A 17,358-nucleotide genomic window follows, 5' to 3' on the forward strand; every position below is an offset into this window, starting at 1 on the left:
TTGGAGTCCTAACTCCCATTACCTTAGAATAGGACCATACTTGGAGGTTCGGGCTTTAAAAAGGTGAGTGAATTAAAACAAGGTCGCTAGGGTGGGCCCTAATCCAATATGACTGGTATCTTTTATATGAAGAGGAGATTTGGAACATGACACGTGTACAGACGGAAGGCCATGTAAAGACGTGAGGGAGAAGACGGTCATCTACAAGCAAAGAGAGAGGTCTGGAAGAGACCTTTCCCTCACAGTCCTCAGAAAGAAACAACTTCCCCAACACCGCGATCTCTGGACATCTCGCGTCCAGAACTCTGAAAAAATTAATTTCTGTTGTTTACCAGTCTGTGGTACTTTGTTATGACAGCCCAAGAAAACTAATGCAGGTGGTATCGTGTCAATCCTTAGTATTTTACCACAGAGTATAATGCAGCTGGTGGCACGGTCTCAGGAGGTGTGGTTATCTGACTAAAACGGTACAAGTGAGGCCAGGCTTTTCTCCAAATAATCCCCTCTCTGGTGCCTAATCCCTGACACAGAGGAACACCGCTCAACACCCATCCCTCAGCTGCGTGGAGCCACTGGCCGCCGCGGCAGAGGCCTCCCTGGGGCAGGCCCTTCATCTACTCCTCAACCTCCTGCCCGGGCCTGGAATAGGTCCCAAGTTGTGTGAGATTTTCTTTTCTCCCTAAAATACAGGCACAGCAGACATATTCAGTATGCTCTTTCCAGAAAGTATCCCTGGCAAGAATCAGCAGGATGGCATGCAACCGTGTGAATCTCGTTTTACTTTCAGGAAACTTCAGAGGTCGAGGAGAGCTGACTCTTGCCAACAGACCTCAGAGGGAACTGTGCTTGATCTCAACTGTGAGATACATTCCCAGACCCTGACACACCCCTTAGGACTGCAAAATGTAAAAATCTCTTCTACTCTAATTTTTACATGATTCTAGATAGAGCTGAAGAAATAATTTCATCGCACATCAGTGAGTTACTATATTTTCCAATTTATTAACTCTGCTTTAATAATAGAGTATCCTGGCTTAAAAAATGAGAAAAAGAAATACTCTTATGAAAACCTGAGAATTCAGTATCCTTCTCAAGATCTTGTAATGAGATCTTGCAAGCTATTTTAAAAAACAGATTAAATTCAATGTTGAACAGGTAGTTTACTAAGGAAGAGAAGATCCCACGGCACTGTGAACAAATAGGTTCCCCTTAAAATAAGTCTCTTGCTGTGTTTGGCATACTGGCTTAACACACAGATAACTCTTTGCTAATAAGCCTTAAGATCAGGTATCTGTATGGAGGCTTTTCATTCTTATGATTATAAAATGTTTTATTCAGTATGGAGGCTCCTCAAAAAACTAAAAATAGAGTTGCCATATGATCCAGCAATCCCACTCCTGGGCATATATCTGGAGAAAACTATAATTCGAAAAGATACATGCACCCCAATGCTCATAGCAACACTGTTCACAATAGCTAAGACATGAAAACAACCTAAATGTCCCTTGACAGATGAATGGATAAAGAAGATGTGGTACATACATATTAGGTTGGCCAAGAAGTTCGCTCGAGTTTTTCCGTAACAGCTTACGAAAAACCCGAATGAACTTTTTGGCCAACCCAATACAATGGAATTCTACTCAGCCATAAAAAAAGAATGCAATGATGCCATTTGCAGCAACATGGATGGACCCAGAGATTATCATACTAAGTGAAGTAAGTCAGAAAGAGAAAGACAAATGTCATATGATATCACTTATATATGGAATCTAAAATATGACACAAATGAACGTATCTACGAAACAGAAACAAACTCACAGACATACTTGAGGACAGACTTGTGGTTGCCAAGGGGGAGGGGAGGTAGGTAGGGGAGGGATGGAGTGGGAGTTTGGGGTTAGCAGATGCAAACTATTATATAGAGAATGGATAAACAACAAGGTCCTACTGTATAACACAGGGAACTATATTCAATATCCTGTGATAAACCATAATGGAAAAGAATATGAAAAAGAATATATATATATATATATATATATATAAAACTGAATCACTTTGCTGTACAGCAGAAATTAATACAACATTGTAAATCAACTATACTCCAATAAAATTTTTAAAAATGTTTTATTAATTGAGGAATAAATGAAACAACTTAAAGTGGACTGAATTACTGATCCCCAGAGTTAACAGTACAATACATCAGGAACTATCATGCGTAATAAAAATGAGCCTAAAAGCTGCATGAAGCATGCACACTGCTTTCCACTTGTTACCTAGAGCATGGTAGAGGCCACCCAGGTCCTGGAAAACTTTATCAACAGTCATTAGATAAGGCCCTAGGGTGGCAGTTGTGCTCACTGTATCTTCCATCACAGCCTTGTCAATTATCTTCTCATGCAAAGGTATGATTAGAAATTAAGACCATTAGTGAACATCTTGAATAGGCTATTTGTAGCCCAGTTCAAAAGCATGATCTGGTTCTCAAGTTCATAGTTTCAGACAAAGAAGGTGTAGTTACCAACCTTGGGACTCAGTCAAATGCATGGGGGATTTGAGTTTCAACGTCTTCCTGAGGGGCTTTCAAGGGCTGAAGTGAAAGGCTACTTTTCGCAAAACTAATGCGGAAGCGTTATTCCAATGGCAATACATTTAGTTAAGTCAAGGAAAAGGAGGGAGAATTCAAATGTAAAAATAAAAAAGCATATAAGTTACTGAATTAGAACTTTTAGCCCTTGATTTTAAAGTAGGAATTTTTCATAAGAAAAACCTTTTTTTTGTTGTTATATAGTGACACAATTATTTAAAGATGGTGCATATAAAGAAGAAAAGAATCCAAAAAGAACAACTTAGATGTCAGTCAAGATTTCAAAGACTAATATTTACGAAAACAATTGGCAAACAACAGTCTATGATCCAAGAGCAAAAAATGTTACAGCAGATGTCTTGTCAAAAGGCTACAGACTACAAGAAGTAGCAAACTCTTGCCCATACGTTTTCTCAGCCTGAGAAAAGATATCCTCAGCCATTTCAATTCTGGAGAACACAGAGTGCCTGTGTATATAGTGAAGTAGAAGCTTTTCTGTCAGGGAACTTTGCGCCAAGAATTCTGGTTTCATTTGGAAAGACGTGGCATATACAGTTAGGTGGAGCATGAACAGAAAATCAGCCAAACAACTTAAATAATTGAAATTACTCAATCTGTCAAGAAGCAGAGATTGCAGAAGAAACTGGAGTGGTCATCGGTTGTTTTGGCCTTCCTGGCACCCTTCCCCTACCTTTTGGCAACAGTACTCCAATTCTCTCATGGGGAACCACTCTCCAGTCTTCCATGCTGTTCTGTGAGGACTGCTTGTTAGTGGCCCGCCTTAAACAGCTGCTCAACAGTTGGGCTTGTGACTATGAAATCTTGGGTTAACAGGCAGAGGAAGGGAGCAAGCTGGACAACTGGGAAATTAGAGGGGTCAGTGGTTCTGATTAGGTCAAAGGACAGTCATAATGGGTGTAGTTAAATAAGCAAGCTGAATGGGAAAGAGCAAAGGGCAGCCAACAGGATGTCTGAACTCATTATTGTGGGGAAGAAGCGGTTCCTGGTGATAAAAACTTCCAAAATGTTGCCAAAGAAGTCAGTGATGGGTGTGGAGGGGAGAAGGTCAGGGCAAATGCAGGGGTCAAGGGCCTGAGAGGCCGGAGTGCTGGATGCACGGCCCATGTGGACTGAAGCTGCCCCAGTGATGGCAGGTCTGGGGGTGGGGACACAGAAGGGGAGCCAGGTTCCAAAGTCTCAGAGCGCCGAGAGGGAGGGACTGGAATGCCGGCAGAGCCAGGGTGATCGCGTCAGAGGGCCTCAGATTGTAAAAGACAGCAGAGGAAGTGGTCTAGAAGCACCCAGGAGAAAGAGCAAGAAGACAAAGCCTCTTCACACAGTGGGTGTGAGAGAAAAGCTCTAATCCACAGAGCTGCTGACAAAGAGGGGCGGCCTCAGGGAGAGTGACTCTTCATTTAAAGTACGAAAGTGGGGGACGGACTGGGAGTTTGGGGTTAGCAGATGCAAACTATGATATAAAGAATGGGTAAACAGCAAGGTCCTACTGTATAGCACAGGGAACCGTATTCAATATCCTGGGATAAATCATAATGGAAAAGAATATAAAATAGAATGTATGTATGTGTGTATATATATATATATATATATATATATATATATAACAGAATCACTTTGCTGAACAGCAGAAATTAACACAACATTGTAAATCAACTATACGTCAATAAATAAATAAATAAATTTAAAAAAAGAAGGTGGAGGGAACACATAGAGGAGAAGATAATGACATAGGAGCACCTCCCGAGAGGGACAGAGTGGAGAGGAAGAGCCCGGGAGACAGAGGAGGAGAGAAATAGCAAGGTCAGGGCAAGAAGATGGGCAATGCCATGGAGACAGCAGCGGGACCAGGACCGGAGGAAGGGCTTAGTGTTTACACTTTGTGCCCTGAATGGCAAAAGCGTATGGAATTGACGGGTCTCTTTCCAGAGAGTGGGCAATTGGCCAACAGCCCGAGGTCTTACCTAACTCTGCCAAGGGGACAGGGAATCTCAGCCGACTCTACATATGGTGCAGCCCATTTGCTGAATGAATAAATGACTGCATGCACCGTGGTGGAAGATGATGAGAAGCCTCAAGAAAGCATCCTTCTCAAAGGTACGCCCAAGTGTGAGATTACTGCTGGTTACCACATACCTTCTGGCAAGCACATCTCTGGTTACCATATGAACATACTCTGGCATTTTGAGAGAAAGGGAAATTGACTCAATACCTGGGATGGAAATTTACAAGTACATGTCTCTGAGTTAGAATCATCAATATTATCCCATCTATCTGATATTAATTACAAGCATTCGATTAGATTTTAACTGTCACATGCCCTCACTTAGATTTTTTTGTGCCACCAGCTCATTAAACCAAGCTGCCAGGATGTGTTCATTAACACATCATGTCTGTTTTCCCTACTCCGTGGCTGCAGAACTAGTCTAGTCTGTAATTTGAGTTTTAATTAAAAACTCAGCCAAAGGCTAAGAACAACTGAGAAAAGATAAACCTAACATCGCACTGAGCAATCTGCAAACATTCAAAATGTTGTATGCTGTTCTGGTGTAAGGAACCAAGATTTATCCAAAAATGCTTGAGAGTTTCAAGTACCAGATGGAATGTGCAAAAACCGAGCCTACCCTGAAGAAATCAGCAAATGGTAGCTGTTCAAAATCATTAAACACAAGAAGAAATATCTTAAGGTTGTTTGTGTTACTTGAAACAAGAAAATAGTTTTCCTCTGACAGCTGTGAGTGACGTTCTTGTGGCTTTGTAAGTTGATACCAGACTAGAATGCAAGGCAGCCTCCCGCAGTGATTGCAAACATGGGCTCTGGAGCCAGAAGGCCTGAGTTTTCACCCTAGCTCCACCATTTTTTTGCTGTGTGACCTCGGACAAGTTCCGTAACCTTTCTGTGCTGCAGTTTCCTCAGTGTGTTGTTACGGAGGTTAAATGAATTAACACTGTAAAGCATTTATACAAGCACCTGGCTTTTACTATATAGTAAACACCACAGAAGTTGTAGCTATTGCTATTATTTAGAGTATGTACCTAAAAAAGAATGAGAATACATTTGCTTTTTAAATTTTTTTTTCAAGATTGTTTGAACCTTCAGGTTTCTAGAGGTAGTAAAAGAACTGAAAGTCTGAAAGAGGTGGTTTCACAAGGTGAAATCAAATTTAAATGATCATTTACAGAGTAGATCATATACAGAGTAGAATCAGAACACCTTGATTCATCCCTAGCTCTGCCACTTATGAATCATATGATTGTTACCAGATCATTCCACACTCTGGGCCTCAGTTTTCTTATCTATAAAATGGAGATTAAAAAATATTTTCCTACCTCAGGGAGTTATTGTGAGGCTCCAAATGCCCACAGACACATTGTTACTTTGCAAATGGCTTCTTTAGAGATACACAATCAACAATAGTTAAATAACAGCAAGGACAATAATGTGGTTTTAGTGCCTCATGTACTAGGTCGGGTGTCTCCTCTGTGAGGACCTGTTCAAATAGTAGTCCAGAGATGAAGGTATCAGACAGAAAAAGTAAAATGTCTCCGGCCCGATCTGCTTCAAGCCTTTACATCCCTCTTCCTCGTTACGGCGGTAACAGCAGAACAGTTCCAAACACCAATTTTGCCCCGTGGCAGGACAGCCTAGTGCTGCTTGAGATCAACAGTTAGTGGTCTCTACAGCTACTTATACTAGCTAACCTGACAAACTCAGTGACCAGTTCAGCAGGGGCTCTCCAGAGCCCCAGTTGCTCTCAGGTTCTCCTGGCTTCACAGTGGGCTCTTCCCCCTTCTTGTGTGGCCTAAGTTCCTTGCTTGTTCTTCCCAGTCCCTTCTCGGGGAGCGGGGCCCTTCCTGGGAGAGAAGCCCAGTGGCCGGAACCTTCCTCCCATTTGCTTGCCTCCAGATCCAGTCATCCTGCCTTTGCCGCAGCTTCCCTGAGCTGAGCACCCACGTTACTATGTCTGGGGATTCCCCACTTCTCTTTCCCTTCCAAGCCAGAGAGCAAGCAAAGACTACACAGCCCATCAGACAAAGCATTTGCTGCAAGATAATCCCCTTCACCAGTGCTCAAAGCTGTATGTAGCTCTCCCTGCAGCTGGCCCAACTCTGCAGGTGTGCCAAGTACCAAGAAACCTACCATGTCCTGGGTTACAAAGAGATGCAAAGTAGAACTGAAGTGATACTTCTAGAACCCACTTCTTGGATATGACTAGTGAAGGGCCATGTGCTGTACTAGCAGACAGTCGCTAACATTTATTGCTACTATGTGTAAATAAGTCAGTCCACAAACACTTATTGAGCAATGATTGTGTGCAGGGCACAGTGCCAGCCATGGGGAACACTGCAGCGAATAAGATTGCCCGTCTCTGCCCTCAATAGTACGACACTTATGGCGTGTGGAGTGGGACTGGAGAGAAATACAGAACCAGACCTTTACAGAATCTCAGCTCTGAAAGGCCTTCTGTGCATTTCTTCATCGTATGTATCAGACCCATCCTCAAGGAGTTTCTAATTTATTTAAAATAACAACACACACCAAAGAAATCCTTCAGAAGGCAGGATAATAAAAGGTCTTGTTAGTGTACTAACAAGACAGAGATGATTTTATAAGTGCTGAAATGATTACAAACTAGAATAATATGGAGTTAAAAGAAACTAATCATGAATGCATCCTGAAAAAGAGTTTAGGTTAGATTTAGGTAGAAATAATTAACACGATAGTTTAGTAATATATTAATTTTAGTGTTTTTTCTTTTAGTTTTTTTCTTTTCTTACACTTTTTTTTACTTTTTATATTATCCATGTTTAATTTTTAATCACAATACCATTTTTCACCTACAATCATTAACTACCAAGTGTCTTACTGGAGGCAATAAATAGTTGGCTAATTTTTGAGTATTCATAATATTTTCAACATGATCTTTTAGTCACTGATCTCTACAGAATCAAAGCATATCTCAAAAAATCATTGGGGCAGTGATGTTATTATGCCAGATTTTTAAGTGGGAGAGTAAAGGCAAGATGTAATTAAGAACTTTATAATTTTTGTAATAATGAGGTTACAATGACTTTAATAAATCTGATAAACGTATCACTTTGATGGCCTAACAAGCGATCAAGCCAGCTCAGCAACTAAAGAGTAAATTTCTAAACGTAATTATTTCCTTTGTGCCCATCTGAATGATCAAAGTCTTTTTGCCCAGATAAAAATATAAAATAAAAATTCCAAAGTGGAAGAGTATACCAATTATATTTCTAAAACAGATCTCTTACTGTAAGGAGACATCAACATAATTTCATATTTCCAACCATTTTGTTACCTAGTTAAAACACAATACACACATACTCGCACACAGTCACACATTCACAATACAGCAATGGTAGCACAAAAGTACAGCAGTTATTGTATCTAGTTTAAAAATAAAAACTTTAGAACATAGGGGAAAAACTGTACTCACCTCTAAAATGTATTTTTTTAACAATTCTACAAAATGCAGCTGATGCTAAAACTGAAATTTATTTTCCCTTAGCAAAACAGTTATTATCAAATTCTTAAGCTACAGTGCACTCTGTACAACAATTCTATTTAAATCTGTTTATCTGCCTCCTAAAAAGTGAAATGAGTATATGCATAGAAGGTGAATGATTCTGCACAGACTCTTACAATAAGAGGAGCTTGATACAATTTACAAATTTGCAACAATGTGATTACTGTCCGGACTGAGAAGTCTGCATATTTGATGAAGGAGTTAAGTTCCTTGGTACATATCTGACATTCTTTTTGCTGCTCCTCAAAATCAGAAATAAAAGAGTAACTACAGTGATTTCTTTCCTGCTGAGGAAAAAAATAAAATCTAGTTAACTCAGCTGACAGTAAATTTTTGAGTTAAAAGATGGAAGATATCTTAAAAATAACTCAAGGCATCATTTCTTAAAGATCTTTATTCCATATCAATCCACATACTAACTTTCAAATCAAGAAGCCTCTGTCTGCCAGCATTACTCAATGTGTAAATATCACCTATGCCACCTGGGCATTCATAAAGATCACAGCTCTCAATCAGATGCTATGCTGTTTGCTGAATGCCACATTTCCACAAGGGGCTATCTACCATGTCATCTTATAAAGCATTGTTTAGAACTTTTATATATAATATTCAGGCTACTAGCAACTCAGACCATGATCACAGGATGGGTCTTGGGGAGCTCAGATATTGATCTGTAGGTCTGTAAAAATAAATCTTAAAAATCTGCACAGCTCTTGCATCATGTTGTTCCCTAACAGCTCAGTCTAAAATCTTCAAGCCTTTCCTTAGCAGCTCACTGAATAAATGGCTTATGTTTTCCAGTACTGATGCAGACAAATTTTATCAAGAACAAAACTAAAGAACTTTTCATTTTATTTAATTGAATATCTGAGAAAACAGAAGAGCTGTGATTGTAAGTCGTATCATCTGTTTGGCTCTAACGTGCTAGTTAAGACCTCAGGAGCCAAAATGTTTGGGTGGGATACCAGCTCTCTTCACCTACTAGATGTGTGACCTTAAACTCTATACCTCAGTTTCTTCATCAGTAAAAGAGAGCTACAATACTACCTATGACAAAGAGTTAAAGATTAAATAATATAAAGGATCAGGAAGAGTATCTGATTTTCAGGAAGCTCCCAATAAATGCTAGCTATCATTACTTTATAAAAACCAGAGCATAAAACTACACGAGAGTAGAGGTGATTTCTAGATCCCTTTGCAATAATATTCCAAGGATTTATGGCACTTCAAACCTGAACATTTTAAGAATACTGAACTTGACTAAACATCTTTGTCCTCCTGTAGATTGCATGTATTGTCAGTGTAACTTACGAGTAGACAGGAATATATTCACAGGGGAAATTAAGATTGGCATTCTAAATAGGTCAACTTCTTTGACTGCAATGTAAGGAAAGAGACCGTAAAGCACCAGTTCCACAGGCTACCAGGGAATATTTTCAGTACTCATTACCTTTTCCAATTCTACAGTACAGAAACTATGAATCTTATATATTCAGGATCAGATCTTATAGACATCTTTACTATTTATGATTTATATGTTTCTCCCTTTTTAGGAGAGGGAATAGTTTGTAATGCTCTATAAATCTTAATAGAATTATATACTGAAGAGTATAAGGTGAAGAAAATCGACCAAAAAAAAAAAAAAATCCTTAAAACCAAACCAATCCATTGAACACAGTCCTTCCTATTTCCTGCTCCACCTCCCATCAGCCCACCTCTATCCAATCCACCCAGCTCCTTCTATCTCCTGACCACCTCAGGGGAACCCTCACTCACACCTGGACCTAAAATACCTCGAAGTACACAAACCTAAGGTGTGATGCTATAATTAAGCCACACTGTTGAGCAGCACACACATCCTACCAGGTCTTTCTATTTTGTGGCCGAGAGTCACAGAAATAAGTGTAGAACAGCATGGCGCTGAGGATGGAGAACATGAGAAATCATACTGCCTTGAAGCCATTTTAAAAAACATTCCTTCTCTTCTCTTTCCCTGACCACATTTTCCAACACACATATTTTTTTTAAGTGCAAATAAACATGCCTGCTGTTGTTACCTTAAAGGAGCCTGTCAAACAGAACCCATCCCAAAGGAACACTGAGCGTCCAAGGTAGAGTTATATATATCCTTTGTAACTTTTTGCTTTTCTACCGGAATCACCTCAACAAACAAAACTTTATAAAATTTTTATAAAACTTAGCTAACTTTCCCCCTTCGGGACTTTCAATATACAATTTTCACGTTTTAACCTTCAATAAAAATAAGTACTGTAACTTATAACAAACGGTACAGAGGTGATCACTGGATTTCACACAGGCATGCCTAACAGAAAATTCAATTTTCATTTACTTATACTATTCTTTGGAATCTTCAAGATATTGCCACCCACATCTTCTCTCTCATCCTTTTGGGCAAAGGAACACGAAAGCAAGGAAGAATATTAGGTAAAATTAATTTAGGAATTGTAATCAAAGGGATTACAAATGGTAAATGTTTTTAAGGTAGACTAAATGCCAGATAAAACGTAGTTACATGATGATTTTCCTTAATATATCATACATAGAAGCTAACAAAATCAGAAAACTAGGTCTCAAAGTCACAGATTTCAACATCTGTTTCAACCATGAAGCAAATTTGCTTCATTGCTCTATTTTTAAATTTTCACCAGCTATACACAGACACACAGACACACACACACACACACACACACACACACACACACCTTCCAGTATCAGAGACCAAATAAACAAAAATGAAAATGGAGATTTTCTTTTAAGGTAAGATTTTAAATTTAAATAAGTGAAGTCTCAAATGTAGTATTTGGATAGCTTGTGTGAAAAACCCTGGTGTGAGTTTTCTGTTTTAATTCTGAGAGATCTCTTGGGAATGCTTCGATACACAGACAGAAGAAATCCAGTTGATTAAGCGTTAGACAACCAGGTATTAGGTAATGTATGTGACAATGCAATTCAATTCTCTGAGTCCCTCCCACATTACAAACCTGGAGATAACACTGCCTGCTCTATATACTTCCTAGAACTGTTGAAAGGTAGCAAAATATTTTAAAATACTTTGAAAACAGCAAAGTGCTATACATTCAAAGCATTTTTTGTCATATTCATTCACATGTAAACTGCCCTACATTTTAATCAGCCACAGGTAAGCTCTCCATCTACATTCTACATGCCATTTCTCAGTGTCAGTAAAAGGATCATTGTGATAGACTGGATAATAGCCCTCCCCGAAGATGTCTATGCCCTAACCAACCAGAACCTGAGAATGTTACCTTACATATAGCAAGTGAATTTTGCAGATGTGATTCAGTTAAGGATCTTTCGATGGGGAGATTATACTGAATTATCTAGGTGGTTCCAATGTATCACAAGTGTCCTCATACAAGGGAGGCAGGAGGGTCAGAGTCAGAGAAGGGGATGTGACAATGGAGTCTGTGTGTGTGTGCGTGTGAGAGAGAGAGAGAGGGCGGGGGGAGTGGGGGTTGAAGATACAACTGCTGCTGGCTTTGAAGATGGAGGGAGAAGCCATGAGCCAAGGAGCACAGGAGGCCTCTAGAAGCTAAAAAAGGCAAAGAAACGAATTTTCTCCTAGAGTCTCCAGAGAGAACGCAATCGACACCTTGATTTTAAACTTCAACCTCTAAAACCATAAGATAATAAACATGCGGGTTGTAAACCACTAACTTTTTGATAAATAGGAAACTAATATGATCATGAAAACACAACCACCTGTTATCCCAGGACTGATATTCACAATTTTTTTCTGAGAATACACGATAAGTTGTAAAATAATAGCTTTGGCCAGTTTCTGAATCTGTTTCCCAAGCCCATTTCCCCCAGACTGGCGAGTCCTTTAGGTCCCCTCCACTGGCACGGATAATGGAACACCAGCTGTATAAGACGGGCCAACTGACAACATGTAGAGATCGTCCAGGCCTGTCTCTTTCCCAGCATAGGTATTTGAATCATTCTGGATCTAATATGCTTTTTTTAAAAATTTCTTGGGGGGAAAAAAGTCTTCTCCTTCCACTAGTAGGAATGCTTCTCATTCTAAAACATTTAGAATGAAAAAGTTGTCTAAGATGTAGAATTCTTTCAGCTAAAAATTTTTTTCTTACTCTGTCTTTAGTAAACATGGAAATTAAGATATGATACTTATAAGTCTCTTTCAGGTTTTTCTTTCTAAGTTAATGACTACACTTCCATATTCTTTAATATTTTCTTAGAGGTTTTCTAAACCTTTATCTATTTTGGATATTATATTCTGCTATGTTCTGCCTGACTATGACTCAAAATCTGGACCCCAAAACATGCTGGACAAAATATATTAACCTTTCTTAATAGTGATATACACCATTCGTAAAAGTTGGCTGTGATCTAATAAATAAGATTAGGCAGAGAGGAAGGAGTTCCAATTTAAGCCCTGGTTCTGACACTGCCGTGTGACCTTGAGCAAATCACATAACCTCTCTGGTCTCACTGACATCATCTATAAAACAAGGAACTTGAACTAAAACACCCAGGTACAGTGTCTTAAAAGAGAGGTACAAAGTATTTTGCTAATTCTATTGAGAAAGTAGTCACCTTTGGCAAAAACAATTGATAAGTACTCCTCATTTGCTCCTTCACAAAGATAACACTAGGGATATTGAGGCTTGTTTGGATTTTAACAATCCTGATTCTGGATGTAGCAAGGCTCAGTGCAGGGAGAGCCTGAGGGACACTGCAGGTACACTGAGTGGCACAGATTTCTAGAGGCTAATGGATGAGGAAGGCTGGGGGGAAGCATAGGGGGCACCATGGAGAGCCTGGAACACCAAGGCAGTGCAGAGCCCCTGAAGGTTCCTGAAAGGCTCTCGTGATCTCTGCAGATTGCGACAGGAGTCCACTAGCATGTGAAATGTACCCCGTGGTGGCCCTTAGCAAGCTGTGCCATTCGTCACCTTCTCCCCACTGCCCAGGCACAAGAAGCGGCACTTAATAGTTGCTCACAGTGTATGTGAGCTGACTGAGTGAATGAGCCCAAATAGCCTTTCTCGTCTGACCCTTTCCCTGAGGACCGTGTCCTAAGGGTGCCATGCATATTATGCGTGATGGGAATGGTGTCCTCGGAGTTATGAAAACAGCAGCCCTGCTTCCCTTCAGGAGGTCTCAGGGAGCTGGGCTATTGGAGTTTTCCAGACAAGAGGAAATGAAAGCCTGAACTAGTGACAGCCCTGGGAATGGAAAGGAGAAACAGTTGCCAGCGTGATTTATTTTAGGGTGGTTTGGGAGATTTGCTGAAATACTCTTGACTAGTCAGAGTAAAATTTTACTTGATTTCTTCCCTATTTTCCTTTAGAGAAATTCAATAATAATCTATTATATAAAATTGGAAGGCTTATTATGTATCTCTTGTTAAGCACAAGTTACTGTTATCATAAACCTCACTCTTCTGTCAAAAATTCATATGATCCCATTTTTCTACCTTTAGGATCTAGTATGTCAGCCAAAATCAAACAATCTACAGCAATATTTTGAGGAACCAAAGAAAAACAACAAAAAGTCTGAAGGAACTCTATGTACCATTTTTTTAAAAGGATACCATATTCTCAAACTTATAAGCATATTTCTTGAGTCCTATGTCACAGAAACATTTGCTAAAACTGCACTGACCACCTCACCTGTGTTTTGATGTTTCTCAAATATAGATTAAATGAACTAACACAAAGCTGAAGTCATTTTGATTACTGAAGAAACATCTGATTCAGATGCTGTATTTTGAAGCTATGCCCCTTCTATTAACATCCAAGATTCCACTGTATTTCTTTTCTACAAGAATACTTTAAAAAAAACCCTACCACTACAATCTTTTTGGAATTAGATAGCATATACATAAATGAATAAATAAAAATAAAATCCTTCCAATTTTAAACACAGCAGATGATTAGTATTTACAGAAACAGACCAAAAAATTATTAAGGAGCATGGTACAAATTATGTTTGATACCTAGCATAAAAGTAAAGGGTAAAGGTAGCTAGCTAAAAAAACCTACACTAGATATATATTTTATATTTAAGTGTATCACCTTGGGTATTAAACATGCTGCTAGCTATCTCTTAATGAGCAACTGAGCTGTCATTTTTAATAACAGACTGACAATTATTATCTATAAATTGATATTCCCTGAAAAGTCATCTGTGCAATACTTACATTACTACAGTTAAGAATAGAAACTTACAGTTGCATTTATTTAAAAAAGTATTATTTTATAATACTTGGCATAATATTATAGAAAATGACATGAACATATATTTACAATGAAAAATCAACATATTCCAAAATGCACAGACCATTTCAATACGCAGCAGAACTTTATACAGAATCTTAATAACGCATCTCAGTTGCTCATTGTTAAAAAAATTTACTTGGTCTGTTGATGTTATATGAGAAAAATATACATAATCAAGATAAAATATAATAAAAAATAAACCAAATACTTGGGTCATTCTAATCTTAGTTCCTTCTCAAATCAAAGCAGACATGAGAGTTGAACAGCATAAAAACTCAAATTATCTAATTCATCTAAGTATACAACACCATTAATACGTAATGCAAGGAATTATATAATAGCCTATTGTAATTCATTCATTATAATATTCTAGAAATTCTATTTTATTTTCAAATACTAAGAAAAAATTTTAAATACCTCTTCCACAAAGCTGTCTTTCTTCTCTAGCATTTCTCGTAAAGTTTGAAGAATTTTAATGCACAATTTTTCTTCTTTCTCCATCAGTTTCTTTGTATGATTAATCAACCTTAAAAGGAAACATTAAACTTTAATAGGACAGTGGTTTCTCTTCAAGTTATATACTAACATCATATACTAGAGGAAAAAAAATCACACTATTATTTGAGAGTATAAAGCAAACCAGATACATGTTGTTGAAGTTTTAAAATTATACTCCAGCTTATAAACTTTGTATTATAAAACCTTTGTTTTATAGTCAGTTTATCCCAGTGCACACGAATATTTGCAGTATATTACATTTTATTATATTATGTCATACTATATTATTTTCTATGTACTATATAACAGTAACTGTATAGTACAGTAGCAGTACACAACTTTGGAACCTTAGCATTAATGGGCTGCTTTCCAGTTTCCATTAATAAGAATTGCTATTTTTCACTGCTAGGGCTTGGTAGAAACAGGCAGTTTTTGTGATTAGAATAAAAAAAAAAAAAAGGAACATCAAGACAGTCTACCCATTTACTATTTTTGCTATAATTTGGGCAAAGACTCTAACTGATTTTACAGTGGTGACTTCTGCACTGGTGCTCTGTCAAGAGAAAAGTTTGCAGATCACAGTTCTATAACATCTCCAAAAACTCAGAATCAAGCAAGACGTTCAGAATCCGAATTTACAGCTTAGCACATATAGCTCATGTTGTTAAAAAGCTGGTTCTAAAAACGACCCTGTGAGATGTGTCCTCCTAGAAAAACAAAACGATGTAGAATATAATGGCATGATCTGATCTCAGTGACATAACAGGAGTCCTGAGGGACAGAGCCCTGAGGAAAAATGAGCTTTCACTAGATAAAGGCCAATAGTGCTTATCAGCTCTCAGGGCGAAGTATGAGGACTTCCCCTGGATTTTCTCCATTCATCCTCACAGCAAGCCAATGTAATAGGTTCTATTATCAGGCTAATTTTGCTAATGAGAAAACAGAGGCCCAAAGAGATAAAGTAACTTGCCTCTGGTTACACAATTGTTCAGTGGTGGGATCTGGAAATAGACCCCAGGACCATCTGACTTCAGAGCCAAAATTCTGAAGCACCACTTTGTGGAGATAGGACAGTTCACTGATGAAGAGTCCTGACACACACTAGGTTGTACACAGCTGCCCCTTATGTGACATGGTAAGTGCTATAGCAGAGGCAGTGGCAAATGCCATAAACTGGACAAAGAAACAATTACATTCTGTTGGGGGAGCTGCTGGGGCTGATCAGAGAAGGTTTCGGTGACAAGGTAACACTTAACTATACAGATTTCACCTGGCAGGGAAGAGTGGAGAGAAGAGGCATCCTTGCAAAGGAAATGAACAAAGGGCAGATGCAGAAAGCTGATGGCACGTCCAGGAAATAAGTACTCCAACTTTCAGCTAACACTTAAAGACATGGAAGAGGAGAGTGTTAAGAGGTGCAGTCTGAAAAGAAGGAACTGAGAATATCATGCTAAAGAGTCTGGAATCTACTCTGTAGAAAATAGGGAACCACTGTGTTAAAGGACCTGTATGACCCTGCCTACCTGTGACAAAGATACGTCAGATGGAGGTGGGAACAAGGGCATAGAAGAGTGAGAACAAGCAAGAGATGAACAGGGCATGTGATGGGGTAAGGATACCAGAAGCAATATTGAAACAAAATAGCCAAGACCTGGCAAACGATGACATACAGAAAGTGGAAGAAGAGAGGGAAGGGAGACCACAGATGCCTGAAATGGGTGAGTTGGGTCAGTAGATGGACAATGATACTTTTATTTTATTTTATTTTATTTATTTATTTATTTTTAAATAATTTTTTAAAATTTATTTATTTATTTTTGGCTGTGTTGGGTCTTCGTTTCTGTGCGAGGGCTTTCTCTAGTTGCGGCAAGCGGGGGCCACTCTTCCTCGCGGTGCGCGGGCCTCTCACTATCGCGGCCTCTCTAGTTGCGGAGCACAGGCTCCAGACACGCAGGCGCAGTAGTTGTGGCTCACGGGCCCAGCTGCTCCGCGGCATGTGGGATCCTCCCAGACCAGGGCTCGAACCCGTGTCCCCTGCATTGGCAGGCGGATTCTCAACCACTGCACCACCAGGGAAGCCCGACAATGATACTTTTAAATGACACCCATTTCACACTGTGAAGGAAGAGTGATTTCCTTTTAGACATGTTACATCTGGGCAGGGTGCTACATGTCCACGTGGTCAGGCACAATAATTGTTCTAAAGTTCTCCTGACAAGACAAAAAAACCCTGCCTCTCTAAAACTTCAGCTATTTAGTCTTTTTTTCCCACATGATATAGTCTTTAAAGATATGAAAATCATTTGGTGGACACTGTAAATTTCTTTTGATTTTTTTTCTCTCTTAGGCTATTTCCATTTTCTTTAACTTTTCTTTGGATAAAATATTTAATTCACTAACCATCTGAAATATCAGTGGGAAT

The 17,358-nt window shown here is 38.9% G+C and overlaps 1 protein-coding gene across 2 annotated transcripts in view; it reads right to left on the minus strand.

Moving 5' to 3' along the window:
* Nucleotides 1–17,358, minus strand: part of ITPR2 (inositol 1,4,5-trisphosphate receptor type 2) — a 524,186-nt gene that overhangs the window by 206,208 nt on the left and 300,620 nt on the right. For both annotated transcript variants that reach the window (XM_068561342.1, XM_068561340.1), the window contains one exon: nucleotides 14,856–14,964. In XM_068561342.1, coding sequence (XP_068417443.1) covers nucleotides 14,856–14,964 — 109 coding nt within the window. The remainder of the gene's footprint in view (nucleotides 1–14,855; nucleotides 14,965–17,358) is intronic.

Source organism: Eschrichtius robustus, chromosome 13, assembly GCF_028021215.1.
Source record: "Eschrichtius robustus isolate mEscRob2 chromosome 13, mEscRob2.pri, whole genome shotgun sequence".
Taxonomy (NCBI): domain Eukaryota; kingdom Metazoa; phylum Chordata; class Mammalia; order Artiodactyla; family Eschrichtiidae; genus Eschrichtius; species Eschrichtius robustus.